Raw genomic sequence first — 18,261 nt, 5'->3', positions numbered from 1 at the left:
GCATGGCTTATTTATAGCTTACTAGAGTACTGCCATCACAGTGAGACTAAACGGATATTCCTTAAAAAGGAAAGCAACTGATGAATGAAACTGTAAAGCTGTATCACAAAGGTGACAGACAATCGTAAAGGATGAAACCGCTTAAGCAGTATCAGTACATCAGGGTTCCTTACGTTGAGGTACAAAACACTGAAAGACAAGTTTTACTTGAAATCCCTAAGCATATAGGGACAACTAGAAAATACACCTATTTTCATTTATCTTAATTAGCCATTTTCATTAGGAAAAATAATGGAGATAAAACAATGCATCTTTCTTCACAACAGTCAAAAAAAAAAAGAAAGAAGAAATCCTGGACAGATCAGATAGTTGCAAAGGTAAAAATAAGCTATAATATACATCTACGATTCTACTTTTGACTTTTTAGTATGATGAAATATTCCTAACTCCAGTTTCAAAGGAAACTACCAGCTTTATATCTGCACGGGAAACCTGGTGACACAAGTAATGTGCACAAAGAAATGTTTGTTGAATGAAAAACAAAACCACAAACTTGTACCTCAGACGACACAGGAGACTGTGGGGACACATTAGTATTATCACTGTCTTGCTAAAAAGAAACCAAAGAGATGGAATTATAAAATGAAAATTATGATTTAACAAGAAAATGTGAAATTATGAAAAACACCATACATGAGACATCCAACATTTGTCAAATATGGCATAAGCTTGTAGCAACTGAATTTAAAAATATGTAAAGCAAGGAAACTGCTCACTGCTTATACAGAATATTACTTTTATATTACCTTTGCTTGATAGCTCAATTAACTTTGTTATTACTGAAGCAAGTAACTACCCTACTCTTCCCCAGTGTAACGCCTTGGTGGCTTTTTTCAAATAGGACTATAATATTTATTGTGCTATATTTCTACTATGACTTTGGAACGCAAAGTCTGTTTGCACAGACCTGTTCCATGACTGTGGCTCGTAAGTGTTCATAGAAGATAAACAAATAAAACAATTTTCTTACATATTTTATGCAATTACCATTTCTTACCTCATCATTTTCATTTCCACTTGAACTCTTTCTGGAAGACTTATACTGCAAAACACATACAATTATTACTTTAAAATGGAAGTATGTTTTTCATTTGAACTAAATGGCCTGATACCACTCAGATGTTACTTATTACTGGTGATGCTGCTGAGGGAAAAAAAAACATGTTACAGAAATCATCAAAGGAGCACAAAAAAACAGAAGACAAACATCTAGTTCCTAGGTTACTCAAGAACTACATTATTGAGAGAATAGGATAATTTCAAAAATACATTTATAATGTGAACTGACTACATATGAGACTTGATCCAAGTGGAAAGACCTGAATAACTGTTCCTCTCATGCATTTTTTGTTAGGAAAAAAAAAATGTGCAACCCATGAAAGTTACATACAGAAACATGCTGTAAAAGTAGCTCTTAAGGTTGCTTATACTTGGCTAGATTGACCTGACAATGTAAAAAATGAAAACAATGAGAAAAAAAAGTTTTAAAAGGCAAGATTTCCTTTACAACTGCAAAGCCTGATCACACACTTTTATCTAAGACCACTGCTTTTTCTGAAGACGTCTGCCTGATTTTTTGCACATTGCTTCTGCCCCACTTCCTGATTATCTGAGAAATACAGTAGGAATGAAGGAGAGATCAATACAAGAAATATATAAAAGCAGTATTTAGGGAAATAAATGTATTTGTCTCCAGAGGTTAAAAAAAAAAGATGCATGTAGAAAGAGTTACATCTCCACAAAACTAAGTGCATTACGCACTTACATTACACATTACCTGTTTTTATGTTATATATAGAACACAGGATAGATTAATAAGACTAACTTTGGAACTGGAAGGATAGCTTTCCTTCAAAGATTTTTAGGGGTGCATACAGATTCTAGTTAGAAGATAGTTAGAAGAATTTCTCAGAAAGAAAAAACTGACTTGCAACTACATTCTTTAACATTAATAAATAGGGAACTTTACATAATTCTGTTATATAAAAGTTATATGTATTACTTAGACATAGAAGATGCCTGTCTCCTTCAAAGTTACAACTCTGAGCACTCTGAACAGCTTTAAATTTTGAACTACATGCTGAATAATGCATATATGTCAGTGTATGGTAAAAAGCGTTTCTTTTGAAAATCAAAGTCTAGGACAAACATAATCTTTGTTAGGAATCCTACTGCCATTCATTTTCATTACAAATTAAGTGTCTTTTCAAGAGTTACTGAATGATGTCTTTTTTTGTTAAAAAAGAACCAATGAACAGAATGCATGAAGTCCTGGAGTCATGTAGTGACATGTTATACACGTTCATGACTGTGCATTTTGCTTCTGGGATATATTTCCTGTATGTCTGAAATGAAATATTTCCTACGTGTTTACAAGTGAATATACTAATTTGGGAGTTCATAAGCCAAATATTATTTTTCTGTGCCTTCATACAGGCCTTTGACAGTTCCGTGTTCAGATTTCTCCACTATAATTAACCATACCAAAGCTAGCATGTAGTAATTTCTTTTCTCTTGTGGATGTGCTATCCAGAATTTTAGCTTGGATGAACTAGGATCCAAAGCAACCACAAACTCCTCCAGCAAAAATGCATTTTGGTTGATAAAATTGTCTTAGATGGTTAAGGTTTTTGTTTGTTTGTTAACGTATTTAGCACAATAAAAATTTGAGTTGCTAGACAGGCTTCAAAGACATTCTACAAGAAAAGGAGTTCTGATTCTCACAAGCATTTTTCTACCATTCTGGTGCACTGTACAATTTCACAATAAAAATATACAGAATGTATAATAAAGATGCTCTATAAATACTTCTGGATGCTGAGCTAAATAAATCATTCCTGTTCTAATAACACCGGTTGCAGTAACTTGGCAGGTATTCTTAAGATAGTCATTCATGTTTGGCGGTACAGACATGATTATTCAGTGAGCTTTTTTGCCAAAAAAATATGGACTCAATATGAACTTGCTGTCGTGTCCCCCCTCCCAAGTTTGCTATAGAAGACAGACATTTGCTTATTGCTTTATCTTTGTAAATGGAACTCTCAGTGAGACAGTATTTTTTGTTACTGGTAAAACCAGCTTAATTTCTTTCTAAGACATGACTATAGTTGTAAGAAATATGATTTCAGGTACCTGCTTCTACCACAAAGCTCAGAACTGAAGTCTGTATTAGGATTTAAACACAGATTTAAAGTGATGAGAAATCACTGATGCAAATCTTCTGTATAAATAGCACATTAAACATGTATAGTTTAACGAGTCAAATGACTGAATTCTGTTTTAGAAGCTTGTCCTGTTCCCCTCAAAGACTGCAGAGTGAAATTAATTTAAGGATGCAAACATTGGAAAGAAGGTCATAAGAATTCAAGTTAAGATACAACCCCCTAAATCCTTGAGGGGGCTAAATTAATAGCTACTTTAATCACAAGAATATATCTCAGTTATATGGCATGCTCTCTTTTTCCTGAGAATTTATTTTAAATTCCCTAGCAATTCATAAAGATATTTAGCATATATCCAAAAAACTAATTTCACAATTGAAATGTAATTTTACCTCAACCTAGCACTGGTCAGAATTATTCTATTCTTCTACAAAAAATTTATTTGATGCTGCTGCATTAACTTCCTATCTGTTCTACCACAAGCAGACAGTGACATCTGGTGACCAATGATACACACTGCAAACAGCAAAATCAATACAGAGAAAATAACCTCTTATATGCAAACTGATGCAGCGAGAACCAAAATGCATAAATCATTCTTATAAACATGCTGACTTAGACTACAAAAAAAAAAATCCTTCAAACTGGATCCAAACTGAGAAGGAACCAATTACTGAAGATTAGTTTCTAGCTTTACAAGATGACAACTGCAAATTACTTTCTTATAATTAATAAACACAGTCTTCAGTGGACTTTTTTCTCCTCCTTTTCCTGCACTCTCACATTACCCTATTATTATACATTCATACATAATACATTATACATATTTAACTCAAAAGATTCAAATAAAGTTACAGCTTAACTATAAAAATTAAAAGCAGTACAACCTATGACATTTCCTTGCTCCTACTTAATTACACAGTTCCCTGCATTCTCAAAAATTTGCATTGCTTGCAAAGGAGAAAGAGCCCAAAGCACCCAAGACAAAAAAGTCACCACCATCACCCTACCCTGCATTACCTTGAAATACTCTTTTCTAATTTGTTTACTTCTCCTCCTTTCTTCATTCTGCCAAATCACTGGCTGTGTTTCTGGCCAATGCTGCTCATCCATTGAATCCTTCTGATTTTCCAGTGGCTAGAAAAGTTCAGAAGTACTTTTACATAAAAGGTAAATACACCTTGCATGCATTATTGCAAATTATTATAAACTACACTTATAAATTCTTGGCCTCTCTCATTTTACTTTATGACACAGAAGTGTTACCTTAATGGTGATTCTGCTAGAAATCACTTAGCTCCTTTCTTCTGAAATGTATTTCATACAGGAAAAATGAACTGTGAAATAATTCTTAAGAAAATAACATCCTTTTCTGCACTGAGCCTAACATTCATAGGTACGTTAGGAAGCCATCTAATGCTACTATAAATAATTTCAAAGAGCCAGTCAGAAGTGTGGTTAGCCACTAGCACATCTAATTTCTCAATCTGAATATTCACTACACAGGAAGGATGACTAGGATTTTTATTTTTTTTAAAGTACTTGCATGGTGTTCTTACCTACAAGATTACAGTACTTTGATAGAGACAGCTAAAGGAGATTGTCCCCCTCTACTCTACCCTTGTGATGCCCCACTTGGAGTACTGCAACCATGTCTGTGCCCCCAGCACAAGAAGGATGTGGACCTGTTAGAGCTGGTCCAGATGAGGGCCAAAAAGATGATCGGAGAGCTGGAGCACCTCTCCTAAGAGGAAGAGCTGAGAGAGCTGGGGCTGTTAAGCCTGAAGAGGAGAAGACTCTGGGGTGACCTCATTACAGCTTTTCAATACTTACAGAGGGCTTATAAAAAAGGAGAGCAACTTTTTGCTCAGACAGATGATAGGACAAGGGGGAATGGTTTTAAACTACAAGAGGGGTTATTTAGATTAGATGTTATGAGGAAATTCTTCGCTCAGAGGGTGTTGAGGCACTGGAACAAGTTGCCCAGAGAAGTTGTGGATGCCTCATCCCTGGAGGTGTTTGAGGCCAGGTTGGACAGGGCCCTGGGTGACCAGATCTGGTGGGTGGCATCCCTGCCCATGGCAGGGCTGTTGGAGCTAGATGGTCTTTAAGGTCCCTTCCAACCCACGCCATTCTATGATTTATTATTAAAACAACAATGAATATGTATTTCTATTCTATGAAAACTGACTGCAGACAATCTGAAGGGGCCATTTCACAAAAAGGCTAAAACACTGAAAAACTGTATTTCCAAAGATTTCCTCATATTAGAATATCAGGCCCTTTGGCAATTTTAAGTAACTGATGAATGTTCTTTCTTTATTTCTGCTTCCTTTATTATGTTAATCAAAAAATGTATATGCAAAGAAATACAAAAAAAAAAGTAAAATTATGTCTGTCTCAAGATCTTACAGCTAGTACCACATCCTCTTAAAAAGGCTTGCATTACATAACACGTCAAATTCTCTTGAAGTCTATGAATTTATTTTTTATTTTCCACCACAATTATACACATATAATAACCCTGTGTGCAACGAAACAAATTAACACAGAGGTTTTCCACAAGAAACAACCACTTAAAGCAAATAAAACTATTACCACTTTTACGTTTAGATACTTACCTGCCAGCTGTATGGAGACACTGGAGAATTGACTTCATCTGTTGAGACACTAAAAATTAAAATGAAAGACATTATGAAATTTTATTACTACATTGTTGTGTACTTCAAGATCAAGTTACTTTAAAATATTAAAAAAGTGATCACTTAACATGCAGCTTTTCTGCAACATTTCTTTTGGCTAGCTGTAAATCATGTCCACAATGTGACTAAAAAGTATGAGCTATGCAAGTAAAACCTCAAATTGTTCTTCAGCTTCCTCTACAGTACGCCGACGTGTCATCCACACTACTTTATTCAATGCTTTATTCAGATATAGCCCTTTCTTAACAATGTGGATTGATCTTCAGAAATGCACCTCCACTGTTTTGTTTCTCAAAGCAACCATCCAAACATTTGTTCAAAGCTGACAAAATGCCTGTTCTTCAGTGTTTAGAAGACTCAACCTTCATTTCACTGTTAGCTCTCTATAGCAAAGTAGAAGCTTGTACTAACAATGGAAAGGAGAAACATTTTAACATGGAATACTAAAATGGCCAAATCTCACAGACTCTAGAACAAGAACAGTGCCTGAGCTTATTTACAGTTCTCAGGAAAACAGAAAAGTTTAGACTTGGTGTCACTTCAAAACTTACTAAATCTTTCTGTGAAATTCACTTCTATCAACATACCAACAACCATTCCATTCACATTCTGACAACTAAAGTAGAAAACAGGCTTAGAAGCTGTGCAGTATACCAAGACTAACAGCTGGGGATTTAATGTAATGACACAGCACTGTGTGCAATTATGATAAATCCTAGAAATTCAGAAAGCAGCTAGGCACAGAAATTGAAGCTTCTTTTCTTAGCTTCTGCTACTTTGTATTCCTTTTCCTTTGTTCTTCATTCATTGCCTCAAAACAATAAATCTATTTTTTAAAGCTGTTAGGCATAGGAAATTTGTCTAATCATGTCCATTAGCTTGATATGCTATTCAACTGAGAATTGCAGGAAATGCTACAATAAATAATTTAGTTCTGCTCTTGATACGTATTTATCTATTAGCTCTGACATGGTCTATAAGTGTAAATTTTTCAGGGATATGGCAGCCTTTGTATTCTCTTTATATGTTAGTGAGGGACTGAAATTCCCCTATAGCAGGGCAATAAAAACAAGAAAAAATTTGCAACGTTTATCTGATCTTGTGTACAAGCTCGAATTGTTTTTTGTTGTTGTTGCTTATTTTCCAAGAAAAAAAGTCTCAGAACTATTTGTTTCATGAAGGATACAGCAAAAGGTAAATATAACCTTTCCTGGATTATTCTGTAACATGAAGCTTGACAGCGCTGTGCACTACAACAGGTGACAGAATCCCAAAAAACAGGAACAATATTGTGAGGACTGTCAAGCTCCAAATGCAAATGAACAGTAGTTGCTGTACTGTTCATATAACCACAGAACAAATACACCACCAACCCCTTAATAACGCAGCTAACGCAGCTACCAGAGGGAGAAAAGATAGCCAAAATAGGATGCATCACACTGAAAGATTTACACAGTATCCCTTCTCTGTTTCAAAGAAAGTTTTTCTGATCTGTACCTGAACTGCAGAGAACTGTAGAGAGCAGTTATCATTCCAGTACTCTCTAGCAACACCAACAGCAATTATGGCTTTTGTCTACCTGATTCACAGCCAAACTGGGTTTGGAACAGATAATTTGTGTAACTTGAAATTCATCTTGTATTAAAACATTAGGACAAAAGATGGCAGTAACAACATAAAATAAATATCAGACCTGATTTAATAAAATATTGAAAGCTGTGATGAAGTAAATAAATACCATTTTTCAGATTCCATTGGCTGCTTTGGCCTGTTCCTTGCACTTACTGAAGCTGAATGATTAAGAAGCCTATAAAGAGAAAAATATTTATTCAACAACTCTGTAGTTAAATCTTTTTCTTTGAATATATATTACTTTCACAGTATAACTTTTCCTGTAGAAAAAAGTTTGAAGATTAAGCTGGCATTTTCCATAAAGCTGGAATACATATGCGTGTATATACATATATGAAATCCAAGCCCAATCCTGCTTCCATTCAAATCAGCAATATCGCTTTCAGCTCTTGTAATATTTCAAGTTCTGATTTTTAAGTAAAACTTGGTCACATAATCCAAACCAAAATTAAGTCTCCTCTCATTATGTATTTTTAATTTTTAATATTTCCTTATTAAATATATACCAACAGGCCTCACTGTTCACTAAAATTAGAAGAGACAAGATAGTCAAACTAAAGCAGACAGGAAAACAATAGATTGAGCACAAGAAATCAGTCAGTCAGTACAAAAAGGTAAGAGGGTAGCTGAGGAAGAAAGACTGGCAGTGCAAAGGAAAGTCAGGGGAAAAAAGGAGAGTTGGAAAATGGAGAAAAAGAGTAAGAAAATGCAAGCTAAGAACTAAGTGAAGTCTAATGAACCAGTGTAAATTCCATTTTCCTTAACACTAAGTAAGTGAAAAAAGCCTAAAGTTAAGTATAGATTCAGATTTATTATTATTATTTTTTTTAATCTGGAAAAAACGCCATGTATGTGCACACACAGGAAGGTGATATGAGGTATTTATTATGAATGTTTAAAATACAACACCAATCACGAACAGATTTTCAATTGAGATTCATGTTAAACAGCAACTGGAATGATTAATGGTGAATTATTGCGAGTATCAACATTACATTTCAACGCTGAATTCAGAGTGTGCAGGACTGAGATCAAAGTATATTTAGATTGAATTATATAGAGAAATTATTAAGAATCAGGAAGAACAAGAAGAAAACCAGCAATTCAGTGGAAGGCAGTAAAATACAGTAGGCACTTTTTTATATTTCATTATCATGAGATATGGCAGTAAAACAATGAACTTTAAATGACGTATTGATTTTCAGACTTCCGAATATTGTCGTAACTTTGAGCTCAGTTATCTCACTTGCAGTTTAAATCTGACTGTGTGAACCTCAATTTAATAGCATTAAGACAAGTTAAGCTTGTAAAACTAAATGATTCAGACAGCAGCATATGCTCCCTATATTGTCTTCATAAACAACTTCAAAATGTACTTTCCAGAATAAAATTACAATATTGCCAGAAATAAGTCTCACAAAAAATTAATATTCAGAGCTTATGACGTATCAAACATCATGAAACAGCCAGTTTAGTCATTTTTACAGTGAATTTCAATCTATCCTTATCTTCTTAGCTGAAGATAATGAGAAATTCGAGAAACTGTAGTAATAAATGGCCATTAAGACAAAATGTGCTTAAAAGAACTATAAATTTGAGTCACCTAAGCACTTTGATGCAATGCTTTCACCAAAAATGACATTAGTGTAAATTCAGTGATTCTATGCAACAAAGGCTATTTGACTTTCATGATCATTAAACGAAGTGTTACTAAAACCTATCCAAAGTAATGCCAAACATACCTGTTCTTCAGCCAAACTTCTTCTATGAAATATTTATATAATTTATGTTTGAGATCATAATAAAAGTTTTCCTATGATTTTAAATACATTTTAATACTTCATATTTTAAAAAAAGAATGAAGATAAAGCATGCCAAAGGGACAGGAAAATAATCTTCTAGTTTGGAGCCATTTAAATGTGCTTTGGACAGCTGACTAATTAAGTATTTTCCTGAAACATTATTTAGTTTCAGATAAAATTAAGTGCATTGCAATTTATTTTTTGGTAACAAAATCTTAGGCTGAGACAATCCATTTTTTCTGCTTTTGTTCAAAAAAAATGGCCCAAATTGTTTCTTTCGTCCACATTTTATCTTAGGAAATCTGAAGCTCTACAAACACTTTATACCTTGATGCACGTCCTGCTGCCCTTGTCCTCTGGAAGAGTTTTTCACTGAATGAAGTTCTATAGCTTAATGGCCTTCGTCTGCATTCATATTTCATGTACATCAAAGCCAAAGACGGAAGAAGGAAGCAGGATAGGTTGATGGGAAAGGACAGGGAAGTCATTAGCATAGCAAGCAAAAAGAAAAGAAACACTGCATAATAGTAAAAGAAAACACACTGAATGAACAGAAATATGATTAGTAAGAAATTATTTAATGATGCTCACTTTGAGAATTCTGCTTACTCAGGCTGTACATATTTTGCACAAATTCAGAAATGGCACAATTGGTACAATTCAGAATTGCTCGTGGCAGGGAATTATAAACCCACAAACTATGGATTCAAAATCAGGATTAAACTACATTTTACTAATTGCAAATAACTACAGTTTTATCTCAGAGGTGATTTTGTCCCCATATATTTAAAGATACATAAGAAAGCTTTAAAGCTAAACTAAGAAGTAAAATTTGACCAACAAGATCGCTCTTTATATACGTAAAGTAAAACCTTTAAGAAGATTGCTGCATTGAGATAGAACAAAGTATAACAAAAATAAAATTTAAGTTGCAGTACTTCAGAAGAGGAGTGGCTTGGTATTTCAAATGATTAGATAACCAAGAAATATTAAATCTAACCAGACAAAACCCACACACAATATAAATAGCTATCAGAATTAAGAAAATATTTTTATCTTTTAATAAAAATACAGAATTTTTCCTCATTTTTTAATAGTTTTGTTAATAAAAAAACATGTTAGCATTAAGATTTCATTCTTATTTTTTTCCTTCCCAACAAATTCTTAAGTACACTATATGGAGTTACAGGGAAAAACGTACTCCATCTTTCCCCCCTAAGACATTTCTACTGTTCTACTGAAGTATTATACAACACTGTTGAATTTGTAAAGCTCTGCATTTCACATTATCAATTTCTCTAAAGGCTTTGTGTGTATTGCAGTTATCTTAAAAGAAAAACAGCAGCATAGAATCTCATCATTGCATAGAAATTCAAAAGAGTACAAAAAGAGTACTTATGCTAGTATGAAGCTGAAGCCCTGACTGTGGAAGAATAAACCACTGTAATGATCTACTGTAGTTGAATGGACTATTTACTACCACTTTCATCTTTCAGCAGAGAGCTTACTGTCTCTGATGTACCTCACTGGTATTCTGCCTGCTTGGTAAAGGAACCAGAGACAACACAGTTCCTACCCTTTCCTGCTCGCTTCCTATGCGACTCCAGGTATTCCCTCCTCCTCTTCCTAAGACAGTTGCTAGCTTTTTCTGTTGCATTACTTTAGTAGTCTTCTTTTTTTATTTATCATTTTCAAGAACTGTTCTGTTGAAATGCCAACATGAAGTTAAGAAAGTCAGGCAGCTCATCAGGATGCATTTGCACTATTGTAATTATATATATATACACACAGTCATTTGACAGAATTACATTTGAACAAGTTTCCCCTTCGGTTAATAGGAAACATATCTCATATGTGGCTGAACAGAGGAAGCATCACCTGAACTACCTTGTATTTTAAGAAAAATAACCAGTAGCACAAACTGTTTGTAGGTTCTCTAAAACCACACAAACTAAGACAAAGTCATTTTAATGTCAACGATAGTCTACTTATATAAGCATTGACCATGCTTAAGGTACTTAATTCAAAAAAAAAAAAAAAACGAGAGAATTTCACATTCATCTCTTCCTCTCTATAAAAGGTGTATCGTAGCTTCTCTAGATAGCAATTTTACGAAAAGAAACACAGAATAAGTCTATTGCTTCATCTCATCAACTGGACCAAAATGTTCTCCAAATGAAGAGCTTTTGGGTATAAGACAGGCTAAAGAACACATTAATTGTGACACAAGTTAACTATTATTTTTAATACCTGTGTTTTTGTTCTTGCTGCAGTAACTGAGCTGCTATTTTTCTCAAGTCAGTCACTTCTTTGATTTCATCATCTTCTTCAGCCAACGGCTGTTCCTTCTGAAGTCTGAAAAATTAAACATTAGTGACTTGCCTGACTTCAGCAAAGCAAGACATAGAAACTTGCTTAGACAAGAAGTAAGAAGCTCTTCCAATATGCTCATTTTTTTGTCCAAGAAGGAGAACTCTGGTCAACAAGACTTCTTTCCTCGATGGTGTTTAAAAGCAAAACCACCCTTCCCAAAAAAGACTGAAAAGATTTACCGTTTTTCATCTGCCCAGTCCTCATTCTGTTCTATCTTTTGGGATTTTTCAGGATGTTTTCCCCGTTCCTTACACAGGATGAAAAATAAAATTAGACTTGAGATGAGGAAAAAAAAGCCTGCTGAATTAGTGTGTGTTTTTTGTTTGTTTTTAAATCAATCTATGCTACCTTGATATAGGACAGCAATGGTCCGATCTGCACATCTCCTTGCTCAGGAACAGCTCCCTCTTCTGCATTTGGATCAATGTAATCATACACCTCCTGGTCTAGTGAGGATTGATAAGGAAGAGAAAAGATAATATTAACAGCTGTCTCAACCAAACATTACTCCTCAGAGTCAGAAGTATGTATGAAAAATGACAGATAAAGATAATACAATTAAATCATGTCTCCTTTCTTCATCTAAAGAAATATTTTTCTTCCTTTCTCTATTTATTATTTTATTACATTGTTTTCTGAAATGATAAAAACAAAATTCCAATATGCCATGATATAATTTTGTGCAGTTTTCTTAAATTAGATTTCCTTTGAAAAAGCAATTCCATTACCTAAAAGGACAGATGCACAACAGATATTACCTTTCTGTGGATCCAGTTTACTTCCCATTACATGATTGTCATTCCTCAATGTCTGTTCTCTTGTTGATTCTGATACCTGGGAGTGAAGGCTGATTGTATCATCATCAGATGGCTGCAAAGACAGTCATATTTAATACAGAACTTGCATATAGATCACATTATTATATGATTTGCTAATAAATCACAAATACAACAGACCCTATTATGAGGAATGGCTCCCAAGGCAGAAAAAAATCAACTCATGTTTTTTTTTTCGGTGTTTTTGTTTTTTAAAGTAATTGTTTCAGTTTCCTTTGAAATACAGTATTTTGTTCAAAGAGCTCTAGTCCAATTCTGGTCAGTGGGCTAATAAATCTGCACTTAAGTACTTCCCTATCTAAAGCTTCCAAGTAGTAAGACTACTGAAAAAAAATCACAGCTTCACTTCCCATCATTTAGAATTCACTTAAACACTTGTAATATTCCTTGTTGTACAGTTTTCAATTCAATCACTCTGCATTTGCAATGATTCTTTCTAAAAATAAATATATATATATACTGCTCTCACTATTCAGTATTGACATCATTTATTTACAGCTGCTTAATCTAGATTTCTACAAATAGATAATCTGTGAGAATTTTTATGACTTTAGACCTAGCAGATCATCCAGACGTTCTTTTTAAAATTTAAACAAGAGATTATTAAGATATACAAAACTCAGGTTTAATTAACATGTCGTAGTTTCCTTAGTTACTAAGTTTAGATAAAATGTATTTTAATTTTCCTAACTATATTCTTTTTACTAGTAACTAAAGCAAACATTAAGTAAGTTTTGTCACGTGGCCAACATGATTACACACATTATACATGAAAAGATCCAAACAATTGTTTAGATAAGAATTCAGTTCTGAAAATGTGTAAGATTTGGACAGGAATGAAACTTAACCAGAAAAGTCAAAACAATACATAATTTATATGTCTGATATTGTCAGTCTAATGGTTTAAACTCATCTGTACAGATTTCAAAGGATATTAACTGCAACTTCGTTAAACATTTCTTAATTTAGACAAAGGAGAAAAGGAAAAAAATCTATAAAACAAGTTAGACAAAATCAGCAGCAAAAAAAATACTTACTTCTGTTGTGGACAATCTTTTATCCCCATTATCACTTCCAATGCCAGAGTCTGGTCCGTGATTTTTATTGGGATAAAAGTCCTCTATGCTGCTTAATAAAATAAAAATAATAATAAAAAAAAAGGAATAAAGAAACCAGCTTAACTTTGCTAAAGGAAAATAAACATCCTTTAAAATATATAGATTCTATATACCCATCTACAGTTGCCTATACAGAATTTTTGCACAACACCGCATGTGTAAAGAACAAATTTTTAATCTACAAGAGTTGAAGAAAGAGAAAGAGTCTCAAAAAATTAAAGGAGGAAAGAACAATTATCATACTTTCCACATCCATGCAATTTCAGAATTGTTTTATTTCAGTCAAAAGTATTTTTTGGAGAATTTAGCTACTGCTGTTAAAAGCAATTCTTTTAATTCTAATGGTAGGCATGGATTATATTAGTAGCAAATATATTTCCTATTAGACAGTCATATAGGTTTAAACCTGCATTAATATCTATGTAATATTCTGTCCAAATGTATGCCTTCTAAAGACTGAAAGCCATCAGCATGAGCAGGGTGTGTTTTTCTAACTGTACACTGAAGCATGGCTTTTAATCAAGATCATCTGTAAAGTTTAATTAGACAATTCTCACTACTACAAAGGTGATGAACAGTGATAATACCCTTGACCTTGTTCCTTTTGCAATACGTTTTAGTTGTAGGTCTTAAGCAGCACAGGCTTCCAGGAAGCAGTTGCAGACCACAGCTTCTACAAGCATTTAGAAGCATTCCATGGACACTGTGGACTGATGCCCTAGTGGCACAGTTGCCTGACACCATGGACTGAATCTGATGGTTCAAAGTGTTCTGTGTAAGCTTTATTAACAATTTTAATCTTTCCTTTGGCCTTGAGCCCAATGAGTGCCACAAGTAGCACACAGCATTTTAGGCAAATAGACAAAAAGAATTTTGTTTCATACAGTCATTAATGGCAAGTCAACTGAACACAGAAAATACAAGAGCACTCCCATTTAATTAATTACTCAAGAGGTATATAGTACAGATGTCCAAAAAAGTATACTGTACTTTTTGACCTCAAGAGCAATCCAATCAAAAAATCTTCAGCATTTCACTGATATTTAAGTTACAGCTTCCCTAAATACATATTCAGAAGGCAGACTTTCCATCCAGCAGACTAACTCTATATTCAGCATATTTATGAGAATGTAAGTTAATTGTTTTGACATACCTGTTTGGGAAATAAAAAATGAGTATTCCAATAAATAAATTTAAAATATATCTTTGCCCTGATGTCCAAATCTTAACTGAGTAAAATCAAAATTTTTCACAGCTACTTGGATGAGCCAATTTAGACTCCAGTAAAATGACCTTAAAAAGTAAATACTATAACTTCTAAAGAATAAGCAAACCATTGAAGTTACATCTATTAAACTGTAATAAAGACATTCTTTCTTACATCCCAAGGATCGCTTCATAGTAAATGCTAAGAAAAATAATTAAAAAACACCATTTAAAAAAAAAATCCATTACTCACCTGTCTGTGAGTGGCTGGGAAGGGATTCGTTTACCCAGTGATGGAAGATCCAAGGAATCTGGTTTTTTATCTATTCTGAGGCATGCCTGAATGCTGAGGAATTTAAATATATGTACTTTACCCTTTAAGCATATCTGGAAACAAAAAATATTTAATTACATAGCATGTCTTTTGAAAATGCACCCCAAAAAATACTTCCTACACTGATTAGCTTGTGCTTACAACTTCCCACTAGCAGAAATACAGCTAAAAAATGAAAACTTGGTTGGTATTAACTTAGAACAGCTTCCTCTTTCTTAAGATCCTAACGCAAATTACTGAAGCAGAATGTTTTCATACTAACCTGTGCTGGTGGTATCTGCATTGGATTGTTATCCAAAACTATTACTTGTAAGTGACGTAACTTTCTGTAACAAATTGGAATTTCTGTGATTTTATTACAAGAAAAATCCAGCTTTACCAAGGGAAGGTCTCCTAACTCTGTATTGGGGAAAAAAAAAAAAAGAATAATGTATCTAATTAACACTTTACCTAATTTACCTACATCAAAAAAATGATGATGAACAGCTTACCATCTGGCAACATATGGAGATTATTTCTTCTTATGTTTAATTCTCTAAGTGACTGCAGTTTTCCTATTTGCTGAGGAAGAACCTGAAGTTCATTACAGCTGACATCCTAGGTAAAATATAATGAATAAATTAACTGAACACTTTAAATGAAATTAAACAAAAGAAAACTGCTATCAGAGCTGCTATAAAACAAATAATTTAAAAAAAAAATCAAAAAAAATCCTTTGCTTTTTCCACAAAGGGAAATACCACCACAGCAGATCTCACTGTTTCTTCATTAGTGATTCACGTTTCAGGAACTCAATTCAAAAGGTTAAAGAAATAACAAAAGACTGATTTTGAGATTTAAACTGTACCCCAGGAAACAGAAGATCTGGGTGTATTTCCCATGTCAGCTACAAACTTCTTGTGTTACTGCAGATGATTTACATTTTGCTTCTTTCATAAAAATTCTTCTCCTTCCTTAAAAACCTTGAACCAATGCAATTAAAAATTTACTAAGTGTAATAGCAGGCTCACCAACTTTTTTGGATTCAAGCACTAGAGGGTGACAATGCTACATCAAATGAGCACAGAGTACAGCTACTTCTGCCAGTAGTTGAGTTTTGGTCCATACTGAATCAACAATCACATTGATATACATAAAAACCAGTGTCTAACCTTTTCTATTTCTGACTCAATAAAGAGGTGGAATGCCTTTCTTAAAACCATCTTTCTAGCATGTGGCTTGGTTGTCAACTTTTTAAACATTTATATAAACTCCTTGTTCTGTGTTCTAAAGAGGTATGATACAGGTAATGGAATGAAATTCTCTGGCATGTCCAGAATCTGTCATCAAGCATGCATTCTTGGTGTGACAATTATGAAAAAATAAGCCAAAAACACCATAACAATAATTCTGAAAAACATTCACTTTCTGTAAACAACAGCAGTGAATCCCACCTTGAAGTCCTATAACACTGAAGCAAGCATATAGAATTTCTCAAAGAGAAGAGTAGAAGACACTAGAAAAGCCTCACGAACATTCAGAATCTCATACTACTTGTAAATTTAAAAAATAAATGTTTTCTTTTAACATGACCTAATTTCTGAGCTCTAAAACATCTCCGGAGCATTTACACCTGCTCTGGAAATAGGGTATGGCTTACTTGCAATGACCAAAGAAACTAAATACTGAAAAAACAGACCTAATCCAAGTGCCAGATATGTGAATAATTGTGCAGTTCTCCAAAATATGAGCTTAATATGGAGCAATGCTCAAAAAAGCCTGGAATATTAAGAAGTACAAAGGAAACAAAGGATGACAAAAACACAAAACTTCAGTACGCCATAGAATAAAATTGTGTTGCCACATACCTGAACTGTGAATACCACAAATCATTCTATTCAACCAAACCAAAATAATGGAAAAGCAGAAATGATGGGTGCGTGTGTGTGAAATACAAAACAGGACAACAATGATGGAATGGTGTAACTTTTACTAAGTACAGAGTAAATAGAGTTGAACTCTCCAGCTAAAAGATTCCTGAAGATCCAAGAAAAATAAATAGAACCATGATTACAGTAAAGCAAAAAAAAAAAAATCCATCATTTTTAACAGGGATTCAAATGAAGTAATCTGAAAAGCATTTCTATTTATGAACAACTTAAGATTAAATTTAACCTAAAATGCTGATTTGTGTTTATTCCCATTTTTGAAACTCAACCGCATATATTTTGTCTGTAATTTGAAATCATTGAATGAAAGACTGAATTAATTTTGAATTCCTGTATTTAAAAATTAGTTATTAGCATTTTTCTCACACTGTAAATAAACTCCTTATAGTTCAAGTTTACTTAATATATTAGTTCATAGTTATACTTACCAGCTCCATTAGATCTCTCAACTTTCCTATTTCTTCTGGAATGGAGACCAGCTTATTATTACTGACAACCAGAACTTTAAGTGGAAGATCAAACAGGTATTTTGGCAACGTTGATAAAAGATTTCGACTTGAAAGAAAGAAAAACGAACAAGCAAGACTAAATCATAATACTCTCTTTAAGCCTGATGGTAAGTCTCAGATGCACATTGTACAACTTTTCTCCTACTCCAGGAGATATTCTCCACCTTCTTCCCACAATTTCACCTAAATTTAAGCTATAAACTCCATCATAAATTCCTTACCAGACACAGCCTCTGTCACACATGTATAGTTTAGGTCCTCATTTCATTTGAATAAATGAGAATGTACTATAACTGAACTTTCTAATGCTAAAATGTACAGAGAAATCTGCTAAAAGAAGTAATAACCACCACTGGCAAATACAACCATAAACAAAAATAAGTATCACAGGAAATTCTAACTCACAATCTCGAAGCCCTGTGCACTGACACCCCTATTTTAATGGAGAGGTACCGCTCATCTTGCACCTTTGCCACAACTACTGTGGCTCCAGTTACTAATGACGGACCTGTGTCCGTCTGACTGTTAAAGGCAGTAAAATGTTATGCTCAGACTGACATTACTAACGTTTACTGGTAAAAACAGTAAAAAACAGTCTGT

At 33.7% G+C, this 18,261-nt stretch overlaps 1 protein-coding gene across 4 annotated transcripts in view; it reads right to left on the bottom strand.

Annotated features, from left to right (window-relative positions):
- LRCH2 (leucine rich repeats and calponin homology domain containing 2) overlaps positions 1–18,261 on the bottom strand; it is a 44,992-nt gene that overhangs the window by 12,355 nt on the left and 14,376 nt on the right. The window contains exons 3-17 of one of the 4 annotated variants that reach the window (XM_080553743.1): positions 17,581–17,707; positions 15,716–15,821; positions 15,487–15,623; positions 15,144–15,277; positions 13,604–13,694; positions 12,489–12,600; positions 12,079–12,176; positions 11,910–11,977; positions 11,608–11,712; positions 9,685–9,762; positions 7,662–7,730; positions 5,843–5,891; positions 4,242–4,358; positions 1,058–1,102; positions 560–610 (exon numbers count right to left, since the gene is read on the bottom strand). In XM_080553743.1, coding sequence (XP_080409869.1) covers positions 560–610; positions 1,058–1,102; positions 4,242–4,358; positions 5,843–5,891; positions 7,662–7,730; positions 9,685–9,762; positions 11,608–11,712; positions 11,910–11,977; positions 12,079–12,176; positions 12,489–12,600; positions 13,604–13,694; positions 15,144–15,277; positions 15,487–15,623; positions 15,716–15,821; positions 17,581–17,707 — 1,387 coding nt within the window. The remainder of the gene's footprint in view (positions 1–559; positions 611–1,057; positions 1,103–4,241; positions 4,359–5,842; positions 5,892–7,661; positions 7,731–9,684; positions 9,763–11,607; positions 11,713–11,909; positions 11,978–12,078; positions 12,177–12,488; positions 12,601–13,603; positions 13,695–15,143; positions 15,278–15,486; positions 15,624–15,715; positions 15,822–17,580; positions 17,708–18,261) is intronic. The other 3 variants (XM_080553740.1, XM_080553741.1, XM_080553742.1) reach the window with 3 other exon arrangements.

The sequence above is a fragment of the Anser brachyrhynchus genome, assembly GCF_964034855.1.
Source record: "Anser brachyrhynchus genome assembly, chromosome: 13".
NCBI classification, from domain to species: Eukaryota; Metazoa; Chordata; class Aves; order Anseriformes; family Anatidae; genus Anser; species Anser brachyrhynchus.
This window is presented reverse-complemented; position numbering and strand designations above follow the sequence as displayed.